Source organism: Suricata suricatta, chromosome 13, assembly GCF_006229205.1.
Source record: "Suricata suricatta isolate VVHF042 chromosome 13, meerkat_22Aug2017_6uvM2_HiC, whole genome shotgun sequence".
Classification (NCBI taxonomy): Eukaryota; Metazoa; Chordata; class Mammalia; order Carnivora; family Herpestidae; genus Suricata; species Suricata suricatta.
In genome coordinates, this window is record NC_043712.1 from 2144033 (window position 1) to 2166992 (window position 22960).

A 22960-nucleotide genomic window follows, 5' to 3' on the forward strand; every position below is an offset into this window, starting at 1 on the left:
AGCAAATGTCTGTCACCTGGGGTCCCCGTGGGGTCTGCATAGGCCAGCGTCAGGGCTCAGTCACAGCCCCTCCCTCGCTGAGCCGGACCGGGCCCCAGGGGTCTGCCTCTGCTGCACCCAGCGGACTCAGGCCTGGGAGTCCGGCTCCCAGGTGACCTCCCCCTGCCCTCCCCCCGGCAAAATGCCGAGGAAAAAAAAAATCACCCAGAAAAGCATCTACGAAAATAATCCCATCAGTGCCCTCGTGTGCCCCTTCCCGCCAAGCGGGCAGCCTCGGGGCCGGGGGGCTGCAGCCTCGGGGCCGCGGGGCCCCCATTACCTCGACCTTCTGCCGGAAGTCCTCCCGGCCAGCAAGGAGTTCGCTCAGCGCGCTCTGGGCGTGCTCCATGTGGCTGCAGTACTCGCCGTAGATCAGGAGCCTGGACGGGGAGCACAGGCGTGCGGCTGGTGACACACCGCGTCCGGGCCTCGGCGTAGAGCCCCGGGAGGCTCCGCAAGCGTTCGGCCGACGGGTCCCTCCCAGAGGCAGCTCCTCGCTCGGGACCTGCTTCGTGGCTCCATCCTTTCCGCGTCGCTGACTCCTCCCCCTCCCGTTACCGCCAGGCGGGGGTGGGGGGCTGTCAGGGTGCGGGACGGCGCTCCCCACTCCCTCCGCACCCAAGGAGGCCCCCCTTCTGTGGTTCTCACTGCCACCCCCGTCCTGCCCCCAGAAAGACCCAAGTCGGCCAGGAGAGAAGCCCCCTCCCAGGGCTGGGGGGGCCCCAGGAAGGCGCAGACTCCTGCCTGCAGCCTGGAGCACAGAGGCCCGGCCCCCCTGCACCGCCCGGGGTGGTGGCCCCGGGTCAGCCCTAGCTGCCTCCACGTGACTCCGACGCTCTCTGCCCGGGGTCCCAGGCACCCCCTCTCTCAGGGCAGGGCGACGTCAGCCCCGAACGTCCTGCTCCACGCCTGGAAAGCGGGCAAGGCCGTCCGGGGCCTGGGGCGCTCCTCCCCTAACACTCTCTGAGGCCACAACCACCCCCGGTCACAGCCCAGAGCCCCGCACCCGCTGGACCTTGGGCGGCCAGCCTGAAGCCTCATCTCCGAAAGCCTTGCTGCCCGCCCAGAACTCGGCCCCGAGAGGACCCACCACGACAGGCGATGACAGACACGCCTGCCTGGTAACAGTGCGACACTGTGACCCCTTCCCCAGATCACAAAGGGAGGGGCGATGAGCCCCATCTCCAGCCAGGGAAACCGAGGCCTCCGTGAACTTGCTGAAAGTCAGCAGCTAACGGCGGGCGATGGCCAGGCCGACAAAGCCGCATCGGGAGGCTGGCCCCGCCCCTCCCGTGACGCTCTGTGGATGCCACCGGGTGCTGCGCGACGGCGAACGTCTGGAGGCCACCTGTCCAGATGCACACTGGCCCCCGCGGGGCTCAGGGCAGGCGCCCGTCCCAGGAGGCCGGTACTGGAGGAGCATCCGGGTCTGGGGGGCTCCCCCGGCTCCCGCTGTGGGGCCCAAGGGGCCCGGGGAAAGATGACACCCGCATTCTCCTCTCCCCAGCCCTGGAAGGACAAGCCGCAAACTGGAGCACAATTTCAACCCCCAAAGGGGCGACCCCAGGGCAGCCCCGAGGTGGGCAGCACCTCCCAGCTCCCCCCTGGCATGTGGGCTGTGCCCCCCTCCCCCCAAGTGCTCGGAGGCTCCGGGGCGCCCGCTCAGTCCAGCGGCTGCCCCGTCCTCAAGCCACCTGAGACGTGTGGCCGGGGCCCGCCTGCAGGGACGCTGCCGCCATCGGGAGGCCGAGCCCCGCGACTCCGGCGAGAGCCGGTCCCGCCGCGGACCTCCCCTCCCAGGCCACCGAAAAGGAGGGCGTGCCACGGCCGGGACCGTGTCCGCAGCCCTGCTGGGCACCTGGCCCTGGCTGCACACTGCGCTGCGCCGACCTGACACCTGAACACCTGAGCCCCGGTTTCCGCTTAAACGAGTCTGTTATCAACCTGAGCATTTTGGTATAAAAGTCGATTCAAACTCAGCTTCCCTGCCACCATCTGGGGGCTGCAGACTCCACGGTTTCTGCCAAATTGTTTTCGGCAAGCAGACCTGGCCACGGCGCAGCCGCTCCGCACAGGGCAGTCGGCGCGGGCAGGGAGGGCGCCTCTCCTACGCAGGGGCGCGCACAGCCCCGGGGTGGGCCATGCCGGCCCCAGGGACCCCGCCTTAACTTGGGAACTGGCTGGCTCCTCTTGGTCCCGGGTGTTGGGGGTGTTGGGTAGGGCGTATGGAGAGCGGGTCCCGACCCTGCTTTCCTCACTGCCCCCCACCCCCAGACCACACACTGCCCTCCCTGCAACCTCCTCTGGCGGCAAACTTCTACTCATTCCTCAAAACCCTGCCTCATCATTTCCAGCTCTGTGACCTTTCCCCTCCCAAACCTGTCCCCGGGCTCAGGGAGGCGAGACAGAAAAGCAAGGACACAGGCAGGGAGCCTCTGGGGAGAGGCCTGAGATCAAGTGTGAGTCCACCCTCTGGACTGGCTCTGAGCTCCAGAGACGGGTCTCATGTGTCCCCACGACGCAGCACTGAGCCCGGAGGCCTGGTCGCCAGTGGCCTGACCGCCTGACCCCAGGCAGCACAGCTGCACCCACTGCAGGGAGGAGCCAAGCCTGAAGGACCGAAAGGGGCTGGGCCGTGGGAGGGCCTCCCTCCTGAGCTCGGCCTGTCCTCACGAACCACCACCTCTAAAACAGCGGCCCCGAGGCCCCGAGAGGCAGCGGGACTTCTCAAGGTGCCCAGCAAGGGGCAGCCCAGACCCCAGACTGTATCCATGCAGCCCCCAGACCAGCCTTCCGAGCCCCCATCCGGGAGACCCAGGCCAGCCCAGGGCCGAGCCCCTGATCACCTCCGCCGACCTGGCGGGCGCCGTGGAAGGATCGGATGGCTGAGCCCGAGACGCAGGCGCGGCAGCCTCGGGATGTGAGCACATTTGGAAATGGGGTCCTCGCAGCTACAGCATGGATGTAGACGGGCTCACACCAGACGAGGGTGGGCCCCCAGCCCACCAGGAGCGTCCTCGCAACACAGAAAAGGACACGGGGACACAGGAAAGGAGCCACATGAGGATGGAGCAGACGCCGGAGGGAAGGCCACAGCCCAGGGCCGCCCAGGGCCGCCGGCAGCGGGAAGGGGCAGGCTCCTCCCCAGAGCCCCCGGAGGGAGCACCGCCCCGCTCACACCTGGATCTGGGCCCCAGGAAACGGAGAGAACACATTCCGGCCCCCCCCACACACACAGACCTCCGGCCCTTCCCCGAGCCGGGCGCCGTGGGCCGCCGACCTTACGCTCTGAGCCTAGCGAAGGAAGTCACTTAAGCAAGTGAAAGCTGACAAGCTTTCATTTTAAGCCTGAGCACCTTCTGCGTTGAGAAAAATTATCCAATGCCTGGAAGTCATGTGACTCACACACAAAGGGCCCCATTCACGGGTCAGGGGCTCCGTGGGGCACCTGGACACAGCAGCCGGCCTCGGCCACCGGGGCCCCCAGCCAGGCGGCGTCCGTGACCTGGCGGGAGACTGCTGGGGTGCAGATGCTCTCTGCCCCGTCAGAGAGGACACCCCAGCGGTGGCGTTGCTGCCTCATTTCTGCCTCTCCCTGCTGGCTCGGCACAGCGGCGCCTTGTGCGCCGGCCTCACGCCCTGCCCCGAGTGACCGCATCACTCTGTCCCTTGTCACAGAACCCCAAACTCCCGCAGGGCCTGGACACGCTGAAGACCTCGGAACAAGTCAGGACGCGGCCAGGTGGCCACCGCTCTCCCGACCTCACCTTCCCCACCCGGGAGAGGTGGGTCAGGAGGAGGGGCCAGCGGCCTCTCCAGGTCCCAGGGTCCAGGCAGCCCTGCCTCGGGGGCGCGAGGAGGTTGGGCATGGGTGGGCTCTCTCCCTGCAAGCGTAGATGGGGACCACCCAGCCTCCTGAGACCCCGGCCTGGGGGGCGACCACAGCCAGAGGGCAGCATGGCCCAGCCCGCCATCCGAGGTAGCCAGAAGCCGCAGGGCGCAAACTGCTCACCGGTGGCACAGCGTTTCTCCGGAAATGCCCAGGTGCCCCGGGCGGGTGGAGACGCCTTCAATCTTATTCTGATGGCGCTCCTTCTAGAAGCACCTGTGCAAAGCTCCAGAGAGTTCCTCCTAAGAGCCAGATCCCCGCCTTCTCTCTGGGCCCCAAACGCCCTGTGTCTGGTTCCTTTGTCACCCTTCAGCCTGCCCCACTGATCCGGCGCGGCCACCCCCAGCCTCAGATAAAAAACCATGTGGCTTTTCCATCCACATCTGCAAAACACAAACTTTTCCCAAGGCCCGGGTCCCACTGGTGGGACAAGGCAAGGCTGAGAGGAATGTCTGCTTGCTTTGTCTGCAGACTAAGGCTGTATGAACGGAAGTATTAGCTACAAGACGAGGGAGGGGATCGTCCTCTGCCACTTGGCACTGGTCATACCACATCTGGATGCTAGTCTCTCCTTCATCCATGATGAGCTGCCAGATCCTGCCACTAAAACTCCTCAGCGGCTTTCTTCTGCCCTTGCCAAAACAAAACAAAACAAAACCGAAAACACAAACAAAACTAAATTCTGATCTTGAACTTCTAGACTCTTGCACAAGCCACTAGTCACTCCTTGGACAATCTCTGCTTTGCTCACTCAGTCCTGCTTCTGCCCCTCCAGGGCCAGCTTCACAGCCCCCAGCCCCCCAGGTCCTCAGAACCCCCTCCTCTGCTCCAAGCACCCCACTGCCCCGCTCTCTCCCTCCTCCCATGCTCTCGAGTCCTTTGCCTGCGAACTTGCTTCCTGGCCTCCCCAACCCACGGAGGCTGGAGCCCGTCCTGTCTGGTACTCAGCACGCCCTCTAGAAATGCTTGCCGAACCCAACGTCAGGACCTCAGGTGCTGACTCAGAAACACGGAAGGGAAGGACGTCAGGACAGATCATGGGGGCTGGGAAATGAGCTCCAATGAGATGCAGCCAGCCCCCTCCCCAAACAGCCCAGACTCAAGGGCCCGGCCCCCGGAGCCTGGCTGGGCAGGGACAGACAGCCTGACCGTGGAGCTCCTGGTGGGACACGATCCAGGCCTTGTGGCCTCTCTGGCCACAGACACAGCGGTCATCCGGTGGAAAGAAGCCCAAGAGCACCACCGTGGGGAAGGCCAGGCCCCCAAGCCCTTGGCCCAGAGACGAGGAGGTTCCCGGGGAAGGGCGGTCTGTCCCTTGGCCACGCAGCCGGCCATTCCTGCCCTGGAGGTGGCTCGATGGGTCCCAGAGGCCTGGTCCAGCGGGTCTGCAGCCTCCCTCCCTGCACGAGGACCAGGGTCGGGTCTGACAGCTGCAGCCTGAGGCGGCTCCCCTGGCACACAGGTGAGAAGAGAGCTCTGCTGGGGGACAGAAGCCGGCCTGTCCCCACCCCGGGGCCCGCCAGCGTGCCCACGTATGCCAGTGCCTGGAGAAAGCGCATCTGCCCTCGGGCCACATCTGCCACCTGTCCTCGGGCACTGCTTGCTCCCTCGTGCCTGCCCAGGGCCCAACCCATGGCCCTCAGGAGCCGTCACACACAGAAGCTTCCGGCACCTTCTCAGAGTTCCAGGGGCAGGAGCCAGGGCACCATCTCCCGAGGGGCCTCCCGGGACTTCAGAGACAGGGCACTGTCCTCCGGGGCCCTGCGGTGTCTGGTGCGGCCTTGCGCCATCTCGTTTCATGCCCAGCTTTAAAGACACGGCTGCCCAGGCTCCATGAGGAAAGGCAGGGTCTGAGACTTCGCGGAGACGGCAGAGCCACAGAAGCTTCCAGAATCCCAGTCCCCCCCTGCCGGGCTCCAGGAGGACAGTCTGGAGCTCGGAAGGCGTCCCCCCACTCCTCCGACCATGGGGTGACAGACAGAGGAGCGTAACGACCAGATTCAGGGAGGCCTCCCGACAGCAAGGTGAGGCTCTGAGATTTCTAACCGCGGACGATGCCGACCCTGGGCGAGGGGCCCGGGGTCGGAGGAGCCACGCTCAGGGGCATGTTTCTGGCCATGGGGGAGGCCAGCACCATCTGCGTGTCTGGACTCAGCCTGACCACGTGGGCGCCGAGGGGAGGAGCGAAGGGGAGCACAGAGGCCCCTCGGGCCGCACGGCACCTGCCCCGACGCCTCGGAGACTGGGATGAAGCCAGGGCACCGCCGGAGGGTCCAGGACCGCGCTCGCTGGCGCCAGAAGCACGGTCCCCGCGCTGGGGGCTGCGGCTGGCTCGTGCCAGGATGGCCGGGCGCCCACGTCCACAGCTGTGCCGCGTACCCACCCCCTCACCGGGTCCGGCCTCCCCGCCTGCCCGGCCACCGGAGCCCTGCCGCGGACACAGACAAGCCGTGCGGGCACCACAGGCTCGGCCTCGGTTCACCCTCAAGGCACCGCGTGGCTCAGACCCCATCGGCGCCCCGCAGGGACAGGTTAGGGAGTCCTGGCCCTGAGACACACACAGGCAAGGAAGCAGGGAAGTGGCCCCAACCCCGGGGCCTGCGGGGGGAGGCCCCCCTCTGGGCTGTGATGGCGGGAAAGGGGGCAGCGCTCTCCGTTTCCCAGTGAGGATGGGGGTTCGCAGGGGCACAGCTGCCTGCCCCGTGGGCCTCACCTGAGATTCCCACCCGGGTACTGGCACCTGCTGGCGCTGCCCCGCCCCCAGGCCCAAGCTGGAGGCCCCGAAAGACCCTGAGGCTCCGCACACTCCCGAGGCCCCACGGACACCCCGAGGCTCCACACGCAGCCTCCCCCACAGGCCCCACAGGCCCCCGAGGCCCTGCAAACAGGGAGGGGCTAGAAGGCAGGCCCGCCACTCACCTCTCCTTGAAGTCCAGGAAGACCTTGGCCAGGGTGCTGCCCCCGGCCATCATGGACACGTCGATGGCCCGCAGGAAGCTGTGATGCACTTTAATTAGGTCCTGGGAAGACAAAGCAGCGAGTGTGCGAACACACTCGCCGGGCAGTCTCTTCAGCTGCACTGGAGGACCTAGTGAGGCCCGGGCGCCAGGCGTGCACCCCGCAAACCCCAGAAGGTGCCGCAGCGCCGGACGTGGGAAGGGACCTCTCAGTCTGCTCGGACACTGGGTGGCCCACCCGCGGCAGGGCCTGGCGCCAGAATGGGACCGTGACGGCCCCGGGGGGCTGTTCCCACCCAGCACCCTCTCTGCCCTGCTCTTAGGTTCTGCAGGGTGGAGTCCTTCTGTGGAGGCAGAGCTCCTCCATGTTTCAGAGCAGCTTGGGCGACTGGCAGGCAGCACCCCAGGGCTCCCCACGGCCCCTGATCCAGGCTCCCAGCACCCCAGGGCTCCCCATAGTCCCTAGTCCAGGCTCCCACTCTCTCCATGGCCATCTGTGCTGGCCAGCGCCCGAGGCAGGAGGGAGTCTGAGTAGGGGGCACAGGGAGCGAGAGCCTCCCCAGTCTGGAGTCTGGCTCAGCCTCACCCGGGAGACCAGCACCCGCCCCTCACGCTGACGAGCAGCTGAGGGAGCTGGGCAGGAGCCGCTGTGCCCGCTGGGCATTCCTGGGGGAAGCCCACCCGCGTGGCGCTTCTGGGCCTCACGCCAGCCCCGCCCACGCCTCTGACCACGTCAAGGGGAGCCTCCGCACAAGGGTCACCTTCCCGTGTCCGTGTTCAGACGTGCGCAGAGCAGGTGAGGGGTCTCCTCAAGGAGGTGGAGGGGACCCGGTTCCCTCCGGCTGCCGACAACCCCCACATCTTCTGGGGCAGGTGCGTGTGAGGCGCAGCACCCACGGCAGACAAGGGGGCCCTCGGAAACCCTGTCCTCCGGTCTCCTGAGCCCGAAGCTCCTGGAGGGCAGGCTACTCCCCTCCTAACCTTCTGTCGTGAAAACACCTGTAGTTCTGACCACCCACGTAGCTGGAGGGACGCAGCACTCGGGGACCGTGGGGCCAGCCGGGCTGGAGCCTGCCTGACCTCAGAGCCGGCTGGAGACCAGCCGGTGAGCCGCAGGCCGGGGCCCTTACCTCCAGGTTGATGAAGATGGCCGTCATGTCCGCCGGGCTCAGCACCGGCCTCAGCGGGCCCATGTAGTTCTGGAACAGAGAAGCCCATTGCTGTCGGCTCCCCTGGGGGGCCAGCCCCGTCGGAGGCCAGAGCCGATAACGGGAGAGCTCAGACAACCTCGCCAAGGCCCAGGCTCCAGGGCAGGGGCCTCGGGTGGTTGTGCGGGTCTGCCGCTCAGGGCTGCTGGAGAACACAGGCGTTCTGGGGGCGCGGGCTCCGCCCTGCAGGGTGACTGCAGGACAGGAATGTGCGGGGCCGCGGGGGGCTGACCTAAGCACCACGCCCACCACCAGAGCAGAGCTCTGGACTTCGACCCTGCTGCGACCTGGGGTGGGTGCTGCCGCCGCTGCCTGAGACATTTCCAGAAACCGAGGCCAGAGAGGCGAAGGCATCACCCCAGGGCACACCTCTGGAGGGCGACAGGCACACTTCCCACCTGAGCCTGCGTGAGGCCCACCACCAAAAGAGATGCCCCGGGGGCAGGGGCGGCGGTTCTCCCAGAGTCCTCCAGGCCTGGCCCCCGAGCATGTGCACAGGGAGACGGTCAGGTGTGCCCCGGAGGCCCTGCGGGCCGGGACCCGCCACCCTTCTCCTCACGGGGTCCTGCCCCCCACCAGCCGCCGTGCAGGGCAGGACAGAACCACCCGGGCACACGAGCAGGGGGGCCGCCGGACGCGGCCAAGCACCCTTCCCTGCGCCGGTGTGACGTGGGGGAGCAACGGCGACCTCGATGGCCAGGGGAAGATCAAAATGTGACTGTCCCCGCACGTGCCAGCGCACTCCTGCTTAACCCGCCCTGGCATCACCTCCAGGACCAGCAGCATCTGCCCTCGAAGGCCGGCCCCGTCCCAGGGCGGAGACGGACGGCCCCAGCTCAGCCCCTGGGCTGTGCTGAGGGCGGCGGGAGGTCTGCCGGGCCCTGGAGGGAGCTGACCTGGGAGCGGGGCCTGGCGGGGGGAGCAGACCGCCCGGGGAGGAGCGGATGGAAAGCGCAGCCAGGGTGTGCGGTGGGGATGGGGCCCGGTGTGTTTGCAGCAGGGCCGGTGGCCAGCGGGGTGGGAGGCTGGGCACACAGGGCTGGCAGAGGCAGGAGGCAGGGGCCTGGGGACCTCGCAGGACTCCTGGCTGGAGGCCCCACCGTCGTGGCCACGCTTGCCCTGAGCTGCAAAGAGCCACAGAGGATCCACTTAAACACAACGTTGGGTTTTCACCCAGGAAGCACTGGCAGTTGGCAACAAGGACCCTCGAGTGACGGGGAAACGTCACTGAGCCAGCGTGCATGTGAGGCCAAGGCAGGGGAAGGGGGCCCATCCATGGCCCCCTAGGAGCTCAGGAGGCCAGCGGGGCAGAGAGGGCTGACCGGCCGTAGGGGAGCACAGGGTGTGCCTCGGGGGCTCGGCAGGCTGTCATTAACGGGCCTGAGCACGCCCCAGGGGCAGGAGACGCACAGCCACCCATGCGGCGGCTCGGCTGTGACCCGGACTCAGAGCGGGAAGCTGAGGGCAGAGAGCATCCTGGGTGAGAAGGAAACAGAAAGCATAAACCCAGCGCCCAGCCTGCGTGAGAGAGTATGCAGAAGGAGCTCAGCCCAGCGCAATCGCTGCAGAAGCCGTAGTGATGCCCGGTTCAGGCAGAGACCAGCCTGGGGCAGTCCAGGGCCGAGGGGGCGAGGTGGGACCAGGGTCAAGGGGGACGGCCGACGAGGACCCTGGCCTGTGTGGGGAGCAGAGGGCCGGGGTGTCTGACGCAGAAGCCGTGAGGGCCACGAAGCCGCTGCACCGTCACTGCCGCCCCGTGTCTCCGCCCCAGGGGACCAGCGGCCGGACGGCGGACCGCGCCAAGGCCACGCCCACCTTCTCAATGTCCTCCAGCGTCCGGTAGTACTTGGCCTCGGTCTCCTGGATCTCCAGCAGGCAGCAGTTCCTCTTGTCGTCCTCGGACATGCCCATCTTCTAACAGAAGGACACAAGACATGAGCCGGTCCCCGCGGGGGCCCCCCCGCCTGCCGACCGCCCAGGCCTGGCCACGGGCTCACCCAGTGTGAAAAGGAGGGGCCGGACAGGAGACAGAAGGGGGCCCGGGCCATTCCCGTCCTGTTTGCAGATGGGGATCCTGAGACACGGGGAGGGGATGGGCACTGCCCGAGGGCTGGCGACAGCTCGAGGAAGGCACCGGGGCTTTTGGAACGTGGGCTCTTGCCACCCTCTTCTGAATTCTAGCAGACCAAGCACGCCGCAGCCCTGCCGGCAAATACAGCCGGCGTGACATGGCTTTAAGCAGCCGCTGTGTGCACAGGAAAGTCTCCGACCAGCTCCCTGAGGGCCCAGGCCCACCAGCTGAGCGGCCAGCCCAGCACCGACCCGTGAGGGCCTCTGACAAAGACACCTGGGCCTTCCCAGTGTCCCCTGGCCTCCACTCAGGGTCCTGAGGGAATAGCTCATTGCAGGGGACTCGCTTCGGGGCAGGGCCTGCTCCCCAGCTCCAGGGGGATCACGGCCAGAGGTGGGAATGACCGGGAGTCTGTGTGGGCACAGGGGGAAGAGGCCACAGGCGGGGGGACAGTTCTGAGGCACTGCGCATTTCCAGACACCACGCCCCAACATTCTTAGAGGATGAGCGGGCCAGATCTGTCCCTAAGGGAGGCTCTGGGGACGCAGCGCCGGCCACGTGACATGACATTAGGACTCCTATCTGCCCTCAGGCCATCATCCTTCATCCAGACGGGGCACGTCAGGCTTCAGGGAGATATTGGGGGCCCATGATCCCCCTAAAACTTGGTGTAAAAATGCAGCGCCTGACAGCATCTCCCTGGGGACAGGGAGGCTTTCCCCAAGAGGCCTGAGACCTCCCGGAAAGGCTGGGGAAGACGGTGCTGGCAGAATGTGGCCCGGACCCCCTCCACCTGCCACTTACCTGCATGTATCTGATCTGCAAGCATGGAGAAGCAAATCACAGACAGAACCAGTTAGTGGGGTCAGCGCGTTACCCGGGCCGCGCTTGGGAGGTCAGGGGCGAGCCAGCGGCCCCAGGGACACACCACACACGCCCGCCCCCCAGTGTCAGCCTGGCTGGGTGGTGGGGGACAGCACGTCACCAGGGTCTCCCTCGCGTGTGGGCTCTCCCCTCGCTTTATCGTCCTTTGGGAAGGTCCCCATCGACCTTCCACTTAGACTGTTGAGAAGGCTCCAGAATGACTGGGGAGGCAACAAAACCAGCTGTTTTGTCCCAGAGGAGGGGCAGGAGGCCGGAGGCCCGCCTGCCGGAGCGGCAGGACGGCTGGTGGCAGCAGCTGAGTGCCGCTGGGACACTGAACAGAGCAGGGCTGGTGGGAGGCCGCTTGTCCCCCCACAGCGCCCTGCAGGTCCTGCAAACAGCCAGGGGCCTGCCCCGTGTGCGTCAGGACCAGGGACAGCAGCAGGCTCTGGGGACTGCCCACTCGGGGGACCCTCCCAGCGATGGCACAGACCGCTGCCTTCAGGGCTCCGGCGTTACCCATAGGACACAGGACAGCTGGGCCCAGGCCCAGAACGCTGGCCGGGTTTCCCAGCAAGGCTGAGGACATCCATCAGCGGGGCGTCCGCTTGCCTTCCGGCCCCATAACTGACCCCCCGGAAGGTTCGGGGCAGAGCTGCCCCACAGCAAGGCTGTTGGGGGGAAGGGCAGAATTGGCCCTGGGCAGACCAGGGGTCACAGAGAGAGACCCCTGGTAAAGGTGGGGACCCTCCAGACCCTTCAGGGCCAGAACGAGAAACCCATTCTGAATGAGGGCCGCAGCCTTGTTTCTCTGCGTCTCTGCATCTGTGGACTCGGGGCCGGGGGAGGGCGGGGGCCGCCACCATGGGAAAGGCCTCGGGGGGGAGCCGTCGCCCCCGCTTCGTGTTGCCCCACCACCAGCTGGTCACTCCCACACTGGAGGAAAACAATGAGATTTGGCTTTGAGAAATTCCCCCCATTTCTTCAGTGAAAGCATCAAGAAGCCTCCACAGTCGGCAGTGGCATCTGGGCCAGCCCCTGGGGACGCAGGGACACAGGGGGCTGCGGCCTGTCCCCTCCCGGGCCCTCCGTGTCCCCAGCCCGGCCCAGCTGGGAGGACTGAGCCCAAGGGAGGGGGGGACCCTGCGGGGGGACCGGGGCACAGGCTCGGGGGCTCCCCCTGCCCGGCAGCGCCCCCACCCCGCCCCGGCGAGGGCGGGGCTGGGCGGCTCACCATGGGCTGCTGCACCTCCACCTTGATGATGTCCTCGTAGATGTCATCTGCCTCGTCGTCGCACGGGACGCAGTCGTAGATGTCCTCCCCCAGGTCATGCTCGCTGCGGGGGGGGGGGGGCGTCAGGCTCCGCCACGTCTGCGCGGGGGCACAGTACAAGGGGCCTCGCAGGGGCCGGTCTCCCGGGAGACTGAACCAGGCCGCGTAGAGAGCGTCCCCGTAGAGAGAGTGCCCGCTCTTCCAGAAGGACCCGCCGTGATCACCCCCCAACCTCTCCACCCTTTTGTGGGCACTGGGGACTCGGGCTGGAGGTCCGGGCCAGTCACTGCCTGGAGGGGGGTTCTCGTGCAGCTCGTCACCCGGACTGCCCTGCTCTGGGGCCTGTCCCGGGCCTCGGCCCCGGTCAGCCCAGGGGTGGGGGTCAAGGAGCAGAGCCCACACCTGCCAGGAGGTCAAAGGAAGCAGAGCGGGTGGAGGCGGACACGGAGTTTGGGGCGCAGCTTCCCGAACCAGCGCCAGGAAATCACCACTCGCTTTATAATCCACCCAAACTTAGTTTCAGCGCCGGACCCTGCTGATGCTCCTCTCACAAGCTGTCCCCGCCCACCCCCAGCCCTGCCAGACTCGTCCTGGACCCCCTCCTCCAGGAGGCCTTCCGGGATGCCCCCGGGGCTCTCATACAAAGTACGGCCCTCCCGCTGCACCTCCCGTTAGTTATTTTGGAAGTGCCTGAGGACGAGGCCACCCCTTCCCTGGACCACACCCGCTGCCTGGCCCCTTTGGATCGCCCTTCCTGGTAGGCGGTGGGTGCTCGGCAAATATTTCACCAATATTCACCGTATCAGCAAACGAGCCAATCCCAGCACGTGTGGCGGGGCCACTCTGCCCTGGGCCCTGGCTGACCAGCCCTTCCGTCTGCGGTGGGGCCTGTCCACAGGGCAGGCCGTGCTCAGAGGCCAGCTCGCCCTGGAAGCCCGTGCCAGCCCTCCATGTGCCCGGACACTGGAGTCACAAAGCCTGGGCTCAAAGCGGCACCTGGCAAAGTCGGCTTCCAGAAGGCACAGAGATTCAGTAAAGCACCTCCCCCCCCACCCCCCGCCCCCGGCGCTGGGCAGCCAGAATTCCAGGCGACCCAACGGCCAGGACGGCGAGAGCAGAAACGACACCCAGCGACTCTTAGGAACCTGCGTCTCACCTCGCCTCAAACCCACCCGGCGTCATGGGGCAGGCGGGGGGCTCTTTGGGAAAGGCCTCTGCAGCCAAAGCCCCCCCCCCCCGTGAGACTGGGCAGGACCCGGCCACCACGCTTCCCTCTGGGGGGCCTGGGGGGCCGTGAATCAGCTCCGGACCCTACGAGAGGCGCGGGGAGCGGGGGAGGCTGTGGCTCTGGGCACCTGGTTGCGGGCGAGAGGCAGCCCGAGGCCGGCGGGGGCGGGTCACTGGGCACGGGACTCGCCAGCCCCACAAACAGCCCCTGCCCCCCCGGGGAGCCCCGTGAGGCACTTGAAACCTCGCAGACCCTGGGAGGCAGACAGCACGGTGGCCATTTCCCAGACGACAGACACACACTGAGGCCCCTCGCAGGCCGCGGCGGAGCGCTCACCCACGCGCTCTCCCCTCCGCGTGGGTCCGCGTGGCCGTCCTGAGGCCTCACACGGCAGCGCAGCGCAGCGCCCGGAAGGTGACAGGGGTCCTGCTCGGAACCAGCAGGGAGCGAAGCCGGGAAGGGTGTCTGCAACTCACGGGTAAGAACCCACCGACTCCGAGGCCCGTCCCCCTGGGGGGCCTGGGGAAGGGTCCCTCGCGTAGACACCTCCCCTGCCTCTCCAGGCAAGGACCTGCCCCGCTTCTCCTGGGAGGGTGCCCGTCCCCCCAGACGCTTGTCCCGCAGCAGAGACAGGCTGGTGACAAACCCACCGTCGAGAATTCTGACGGCGTGGCACAGAGCAGAGACGGAAGCTTGCGGGCTGCTAAATTAGACAAGTTCAAGGGCAGCTGAGGCCATTCACGCCGTCTGGAGACAGACCCCAGCTCCGCTCTGATGGGCGGGGGCAGGAGGTGGGGGCCATGCCAGTTAAATACCCTAAGAGCTGATGAAACGATAACAAAGACTGAAAACAGGCCCGGAGAGGGACCTTGAGGTCACCGGGGCTGGGGACAGCCCCCTGCCAGCACAGGGCCCCCCTCCTCGGTGCACGTTTGCGGGGGACATCCCAACGGACCCCCGGACTCCGCCCCGCTCAGACGGGAAGACCCCGGCGCGGCCCCACAGCCTCACGTGTAACGCACACCCGTCCCTTCACAGAACGTGCCCGTCTGCCCCGGAAAGTTCCTCCTCTTCCTGACCAGCCCCCTCCTCTTTCCCCGCGAGCGCCCTTCAGACTACGCTTCCTCAGAGGGTCGTCCTTCCTCTTCTTGAAGCGGACATCCGTGGCGGCCCGCGTTACGGTCACTTCTGTGGCTTCTGTGCCCCCGACATCACGTCCCTGCAATCCGCTTATGGTGTCGCCTGCTCACTGCCGGCCGCCAGCCACCGTATGAACAACCTACGTTTGTCCCCCATTCTTTCGATGAGCACTTGGGTTGCCTCCAACTTTTTTTCTTAATGTTTATTTTTGAGAGAGAGTCAGAGTGTGAGCAGGGGAGGGGCAGAGAGAGGGGGACACAGAATCCGAAGCACAGAGCCCGACGCGGGGCTCGAACCCACGAACTGTGAGGCCATGACCTGAGCTGAAGCCAGACACTCGACTGACTGAGCCACCCGGGTGCCCTGAAATCTTTGCTTTCTAAGTTGGAAAGCTAATTTTTTCTTCTAAGAGCTACATAATTTCGGCTTCCAGGCCTCAGATCCAGCTCAGATTTTCGTGGGTGGCGTGGGGTAGAGACTGAGGTCTCCTCGGGGCTACCCAGCAGTTTTCAAGACAATTTGTTGAAAACTTTCTTCTCCCACTGGATTGCTTAGACCTGTTTGACTAAGACCAACTGACCACAGAGTGCGGGTCTACTTTGGACTTTTATCATCTGTCGCGTGGCAATAGCACTGTTTTATTTAGTTTTTTCATAGAAAGTCTTGAAACCAGGTGGTTTAAGTCCCTTGCTTTGTTCTTTTTTGAGACTGTTTAGGGCTTTTCTAAGGTCCTCTGTATTTCTGTATAAACTTTATAATCATCTTGTCAGCAAAAAAAAAAAATTAAAAGCAAAAAGCCCGCTGAGAGAATGAGCATCCGGACCACACCCTCCTCCGATCCATGAACATGGCATGCACGCGGCCGTTTCTCAGGTTTTGTCAACGTTCTGTCCTGCTCGTTCTCGCTCTCTCCTCCTAGGCCCCAGTCACACCTCTGTTGGACTCTGTGGTGGGTCCCACGCGCCGGAGGCTCTGCTGGTATTTCCCAATCTTCTCTTCTCTGTGCTTCAGGTGTTACTTCCACTGTGCTGTCTTCAAGCCGGCGACTCCTCCCCTGCCGCCCGCCATCTTCTAGAAAAGCGGCTCCAGGGACGGTTCATTTCCGAGATCATGCTTTTCGGTTTCAACGTTCCCACTCGGCCCTTTGTGTGGTGTCTCCTGCTCTGCCGAGGCCTCCCCCATCCTGGCACTTACTTTCCTCTAAGTCCCTGACCATGTTTACAAAACTACTAACGGAAACATCGGAGTCACCTCAAGGTTGGTTCCTTACTGACTTCTTCTTCCCAAATAGGACTCTTGTTTGTTTCTTTGCAAATTTGATGATTTTTTTATCGGACATCGGACCTGACAATGACACATTACAAAGGTTCCATTATTTCTACCAAATACGTGTTCTAGAAGACAGTTCACTGGACTCCAACGTCAAACTCTGCCCTCCCAGCAGTGTGAGCCCACGCCCGAACGGACACTGAATCCAGCCTCTGCCTGCTGCTTCTTTTTTCTTTTTTCTACTGGAAACCTCAGGGTCCTTCCTGTGTGATGAGGTTTAATAGTCGGCCAAGGCTTCTCGTGGAGCATTAGATTTTGGGGCTCCTGTTCTCCTGGGTCCCTCCCTTCCAGCATTCTCTTCCGAACTTTCTGGCCACTCTGCCAGCCTCGATGTCTTTCCTCTGGCACCTCCAGCCGGCGGGGCTGCAGCTTTCTTCTTGGACTAGGGAGCGCCCTTGGGCAAAGGCTGCAAACTCCCCAACCCTCCCACAGTGAGCACCCCTTGAAGGACCTGGGGTTCCTCCAAGGGACAGTGACAGGACACCGTCCCTTCCCCCTTCCCTGTACTCAGAAGGGTCAGGACATCACAGACTAGGGCCCAGGGCGGTTACACCAACACGTGTCCACTACCAGGTTCTCAGCCGATTTCCTTTCTCAAAGTCAACAAAGAGGAGGAGAATCCGTTCATACGGGAACCCCTCTTTCCGCACCCTTCCCGTTCCCCTCCTCTGACTCACTCAGGGCCCTGAGGCTCAAAACAGGCCCCAGAAACTGGAGAAGAGCTGGATTCTGGCGTCATTTGACTTGAAGCAGAAAGAAATCTAAAAAATGCAGACATCGCCCCTTGTCTCTGTTGTGCCAAGTGACTGCTGCCCCAAGCCGGCTGAGGGCTGGGGGTGAACCCCCAGTCGCCGGCCGTGATGGCCTCAGTTTCCCTCCTCCGGGGGCTCACCACACAGCGTGGACCACTCGCGGCCCCAGGCTGTCTACATTTATCTTTCCTTCATGCATGCAAATACTCTCCCAAACGCTGTTTAATTCAGGCCAATGAGCACCAAGAAATGCAGGGACGTGTGTATTATCTGAAATCACAAAATAGCGGCACCAGGCTCTCCGTGCGCGCGTGCACCATGCTACGGGAGAAGGGAGGGGAATGAACGAAACAGCACAGAAGTGGGCTTCTTCTTAATCAGCACAAAATCAGGAGGGCGCCTGGCTGGCTCAGTCGGAAGGGCATGTGACTCTTGGTCTCCGGGTCATGAGTTCGAGCCCCGTGTTGTGTAGAGAAATTACTTAAATAAACATTAAGACTATTATGAAAGTAAAATCAAAACCAAACGTCTGTTTAGCTCGGCAACTGAGAAAACACCTATCAGATCTGATTGGTTAAATCAATGCCTATCCTAAGACCGACTCTGCGCCAGCAACCTGACGAGGCGTCGACTCTGTCATGGACCTCACCACCCGGGGGAAGCCTGACAGGACAGCAGTTATGTCTGAGATACGGAAGCTTCTAGAACGCAGTAGTGCCACCTGCAAGGGGTGGCCAGCTCTGGCCCCGACACCGGCACGGACCTCCCGCCAGCACCTTGCTTTTTAGCATAGGCGTCGTCTCCAAGAGCGAGTTTGCTGAACAGGGCAGGGGCCAGATACGAGTCTCAGGCACCTGTGGAAACGGATCAGTGTCCGTCACGCCCAGCTGGGCCCGGTGCACCTGGCGGCCGAGGTGGGAGGGGAGGAAAAGGAAACGACAGGTGTGGGGGTGGGGAGGGGGCAGGCCCACCGTGGAGGGTCCTGGTCTCCGCCGACACAGCCCCCCGAGGGTCTGGCTCTGACCCAGGGTCTGCACACGGTCCCACGAGGGAGGGGGCCTCCCATCCGGGCCTGGCACACTTGACCCGATCCGGGCCCAACCATCCTGCAAAACGCAACAGCGCCTTGTGAATCAGCAAAGGGCCATTCCGCCGCGCTCCGTTTAGCTTTCGTGTCTCATGCTCCCTGATTCGGTGCCGTCAGTCCCTCGGGCAACAGAGACGAGCCTCGTGGGGGCTGTACGTTTCCAGAGGCCACACTTCACGGGAAGACTCAAGTCCCTGCCACGCTGGACTGTGTGCCTAAGACACCCGGTCAGCACCTGACCAGAGCTGGGGTCCCTGCCTCCTCAGGCCAGACAGGGGCACACCAGGCTCCGTACTTGAGGAACCCGACCCCGAGGTGAAGCAGTCAGGCGGGTCCCAGCTGGATCCTCAGCCCTGCCAGTTCCTGGCTCTGTCACTCTGGGTAGAGAAGCCTAAGCCTCAGTTTCCCCATCCATGAAGTGGGAACAGCCCTACTCCTGGTTGGAAGATCAGCCACGATGCAGATGGCTCGCTGAGGCCTGGCCTCCAGCAGGTGCTCTGGAAGGGGGGCTGCCTGTGTCTCCGGGGGGGGGTCGATGGGGGCCCGTATTTAGCAGAGGCCTGCACGCCATGAACGGATACCATCAGCATTAAATACGTCCAGATGTTGAAACATAGAGGCTGGGAGCCCGGAGCCCAGGGACCAGCGCTGGCCTCGGCCGCACGGGTTTCAGAGATGGCCCTTCCCTGTTCCCCCACCTACGAGCGAGCCCAAGGACGGTGCGAATGAGACGGGGCGGGGGGCGGGGGGGCGGGTGTGGTGAAGATCCCGGACCAAGTCGGAAGGGGCCGGTGACCTCAGGGCCGGGGCCAGCCCCTCCCCCAGCGAGTCCTGCCTGGTTCCCCTCGGCCTCCCCAGCCCCCACCCTGCTGGGGCCAGGGACTGGCACCCTCCCGCCCCCTCCCCTCCTTCCCATCGTCCTGCTCCTGCAGTTTCCCAGCGGGCAGCTGCTCTGACAGATGCTAAATCCCGACAATTATTTTCATCCTCACGACGGCCGCTGTCCCTCAGAGAGGGCCGACCCCGGCCCCCCAAGCCTGGCCTGCCTGCCCTGATTTCGTTATAGACCGTCAGCTCCTCCCCTGGCCGCCCGAGGAAAATCAAAGGAGCGGGAGCAAACTCTCGGCGTCCAGCCCCGGGCGAGCCGTGGCTCACGGCGGGCACAAAACGCGGAGCATCGCCGCTGACGCTGACGGGCGCGGAGCAGCGCGGCCCCGGGCCGCCTGAGGCCGGGAAGGGGGGGCCGAGCCACCACCAACGTGTGACTTGGAAACCACATCAGACACCTCCTGACCCGGTCTGCGCCGAGCAGCAGAGAGGGGGCCTGCGAGCGGTGGGCTGGACGGCTGCTTGTAGGGGCGGACAGACCAGGGACGGGGACCCGCTTCCACGCAAGGAAGGCCAGCCTCATGCGCCTTCAGCAGAGCCTCACCCCAGCCTGCGAGGGGGCGGCTGCCCTTCCCGCAGCGGGGAAGCCAGGGCCCAGAGAGGGCAGCACGGTCCCCCAAGGTGGCGAAGCCACGTAGGAGCATAGGGGAAGCCCAGTTCACCCGGCCCTGTGCTGCTGACCGACACTCTCTCTTTTCCGGGGATACTTTCTAAGCGGTACAAGGGCATCCCTACCCCCCGCGCTGGGTCATAAGGCTCAAGGCCCAGAGGAATGTCCTGAGCCACGGCGGCAGATGGCTCAGGGTTTCAATCTCTACTTTGCTCATGTCAACTGTGCTGTGTGACCACGGGCAAGTCACCTACCCTCTCTGAGCCTTAATCTCTTCAACTGCAAAACGGGGGCAGGACCACCCACTTTGCAGCGTTGCAGAAGAACAGGGCCTGGCACTCAGGGACTGCTGCCCTGCTGCTCAGAATAAAGAGAGCAAAAGCTAGGGACCTCTCCATGACCACCGGGCACGGTCCCTGTGCCCGTGTGCGGGGCTCAGGTCAAGCTGCCGGCCCTTAAAGGGGAGCTCACCTCCGGGGGGGACAGACCCAGGGCGCCAACGACAACACAGTGACAAAGAGGACCCCAGGCTGCTTTTTAATCTTCTGGGGAAGAAGGACTTCACTCAGCGGAGTGAAGTCAGGGTGGCTTCTTGGAGGAGGTGACCACTAGGCGGAGTTTCGTAGGATGCAGTCTTGTAATGGGTTACAGCAGGTGACGGCACACGACAGGCCTTTTACGATGCGATCCCGGATGCTGTGCCCGCTCGTTCTAAGTGCCACCGTACCCGGTCTGACTGGGCACCAGAGAAAGAACGTTAACCAGCCTTAATCCTTCCGCTCAGCCTTCCAGAAGACGGGGTCAGGAGGGAGATTCAGAGAAGCCCGTTAGACAGAAGGTGAACCTCTGCTTCTGGCCGACTCCAGCTGGCCCCTGCCTCCCTCGGGGGAGGCTGAACACGCACATCTCGAGAGCCGCCCCTCCTCACCTGCAGAGACGGTCAGACCAGGCCGCAGGGTCGCTGGGCCGCCGCGGTCCTGCCGAGACCGGGCCTGAAGGACCCACAGCAGCCTGTGCTCTACCTGCCGGCCTGCGCGTGAACATCTAGCCGGCAGAGCGGCAACGGGGCAGCGGGGCCATGCCCGCCGCTCAGGGCCCCGGTTCCCGCACAGACAGGGAGCAGACTTCTTCCCCGGGGCGCTGGGGTCAGGGAGCAGGGCGGCAAGGTCACCGAAGCCCCAGGCCATCAGGGCTGCCCAGGCCGGTGCCCGGAGAGACTGAGATGTTCCGGGAGGGGGTGGGGTGGGCACAGCAGCAAATCTCGGAGCACAGCGCTGGGTGGCCAGTCTCGCCAGCTGCGGTCGGCTGTCCCCATCACCAGAACGACAGGAAGGCGCTAGAGCCTGTCCCGTCCTGCGGCCAGCTCCGGAGGGGCGCGGCGGGGGGGGGGGGGCGTCAGGTGGCCTGTCCAGACACCCGGGCAGGAGAGAGCGGCCAGGGCTCCAGCGCTGCCTGCCCCTCCACCGGGCAGACAGGGCGACTCTGGGGACAGGACTGCCAGCCCTCCACTCCTGAGTGACAGACAGACACAGCTGAGACCCAGCCGCCCCCAGGACCCTGGCCCGATAGGCAGCCGTAACCAGCCTGGCGGGGGTGGGGGAAGGCTTCCTAAATCACACTTGAGCAAATCCTATGCTCCCTCCCTCAAAGTGCACTTCCGGCAACACCTCCTCCGGGAAGCCCTCCCAGTCTCCTGGCCCCGTGAGGCAACATGGACAGCGCCTGCAGGGGTTACAAGAGCAGGTCCAAGGCGGCTCTGTCAGACGGCACCGGGCAGGAAGGGGGGTGAGGCCGGCGGGCCTCTAAGTGGACCTGGTTCAAATCGACCCTCTGCCCCACAGTCACGGTGTGTGGGCACCTGTGCCCCTCTCCTCTGCATCCCGGGGGGAGGCTCCAGGACCCCCCTGAAGGGGTCCGCGTGGGCTCAGGCCCCGCGAGTGCTCCAGGGATGGTGGCTTCATGCCTTCCAGTGGGCCTCACGTTGCGCAGGAGGGAGGCCCTCCGCAGGGCTGGTGGCCACGTGCTGCCAAGGAGAGCCCGGCAGGGACCGCGCATGCCTGGCACACAGGTGCAGGACAGAGGCCTGACCGGCCCGGGAGAGGAGGCTCGGGCAGCACAGGAGGAGGCCTTGTGGAGAGGGCTGTACCGGGCTGTCGCTGCCTCACCAGCCCAGAGCCAGGCCATGAGCTCCAGAAGCAGCAGGACACCTGCACAGGCCCCGCCCCGTCCCCCATCCCCGCCCCGCCTCCTTCGGTCGTGAGCCAGGATGGCGGTCTCCCACACCTCCGCGCTGGGGGCTCTGCCTCCACCTCCTCCAGGCCGCGGGCCGCTTTTCCGGGTCCTCCAGGGGCCGCGAGGGGCTGCGCGGCGCGCTGGGGGCTGCTTGCTTTTAACGGGAAGGTTCCTGCAGAGTCTGTTTCCAGGCCTGTCCCCTCCGGAAAAGCAATCCTTCAGGTGAACAGCAGACGTCCCCCAGCCCCCCCCCCCACACACAAGGTGGGCGTCCCCACACGTGCAGGTCTGTCCCCAAGACACGGAGCCTCGTGCAAGTGGCCTGGACATCCGTGAACTCTGGACAGTTTTCGGACAGGCTTCCTGTGCGGCTGGGAGAGGCCGGCGGGGAAGAGCAGGGGGTGGGGGGCGCTGCCACTCGGATGAAGGTCACAGCCGGGCAGTGACTGTTCTTCATCTCCTGCCCATAAGGGGCACCTGGGGGGACAGGGGAGGCACAGCGTCCGCACCCCACCCCTGTGCGCCCACCTCCCTCCTGAGGATGGGAAACAGCCCGTTGTGCCAAGACGTCCCCGTGCCCTTGAAGAGCATCAGCTGGGTCACCCCTCCATCTTCTGCATCTTAAAAAACTACCCCAGGGGCACCTGCGGGGCGTGGTTGGTGGAGTACCGGACTCTTGGTTTCGGCTCAGGTCATGATCTGACGGTTCAGGAGTCTGAGCCCCGAGTCGGGCTCTGTGCTGACAGCGTGGGGTCTGCTTGGGATCCTCTCTCCCTCTCTCTGCCCCTCCCCTGCTTGCTTTCTCTCTCTCTCTCTCAAGATAAATAAACACACATAAAAAATTATCCCTTGGGGCACCTGGGTGGCTCAGTCGGTTAAGCCTCCGGCTTCGGCTCAGGTCATGAGCTTGAGGTCTGTGAGTTCGAGCACCGAGTCAGGCTCTGTGCTGACCGCTCAGAGCCTGGAGCTGCTTCGGATCGTCTCCCTCGCTCTCTGCCCCTCCCCCACTTGCACTCTGTCTCTCTCTCAAAAACAAATAAATTAACATAAAAAATTACCCCAAGAATGTGAACGTGACACGCTGAAAGCCGCAGAGCGATTTCGGGGTTCGGCATGGCGCGCAACTACACATTTTCAAGTAAATCCTGTCCCTGCCACACGAGTCACGTCGTGGGGATGCGCAGGGGCCCCTCAGTCATAAAGCCGTGGCTCCTTCAAGCCGCAAGGGACCTGCACGCCTGCCGCCACTTTCCTTTCAGAGGTGGGGAAACTGAGGCCTGAGGAGGCTCTAACGTGTCCAAGACGGAACGACCCTTCACTGCTCCTCGGGCTGGAACAAGCAGGCGCCCGCCAACACGCAGAGTCAGAGGCACTGTCACCCGGGCAACAGAGG

General features: G+C 64.6%; 1 protein-coding gene across 1 annotated transcript in view; it reads right to left on the bottom strand.

Moving 5' to 3' along the window:
- Window positions 1-22960, bottom strand: part of VAV2 (vav guanine nucleotide exchange factor 2) — a 119568-nt gene that overhangs the window by 24907 nt on the left and 71701 nt on the right. Inside the window, exons 5-10 of the mRNA XM_029921025.1 lie at window positions 12263-12365; window positions 10969-10983; window positions 9909-10007; window positions 8016-8084; window positions 6848-6948; window positions 320-419 (exon numbers count right to left, since the gene is read on the bottom strand). Of these exons, the coding sequence (XP_029776885.1) occupies window positions 320-419; window positions 6848-6948; window positions 8016-8084; window positions 9909-10007; window positions 10969-10983; window positions 12263-12365 (487 nt within the window). The remainder of the gene's footprint in view (window positions 1-319; window positions 420-6847; window positions 6949-8015; window positions 8085-9908; window positions 10008-10968; window positions 10984-12262; window positions 12366-22960) is intronic.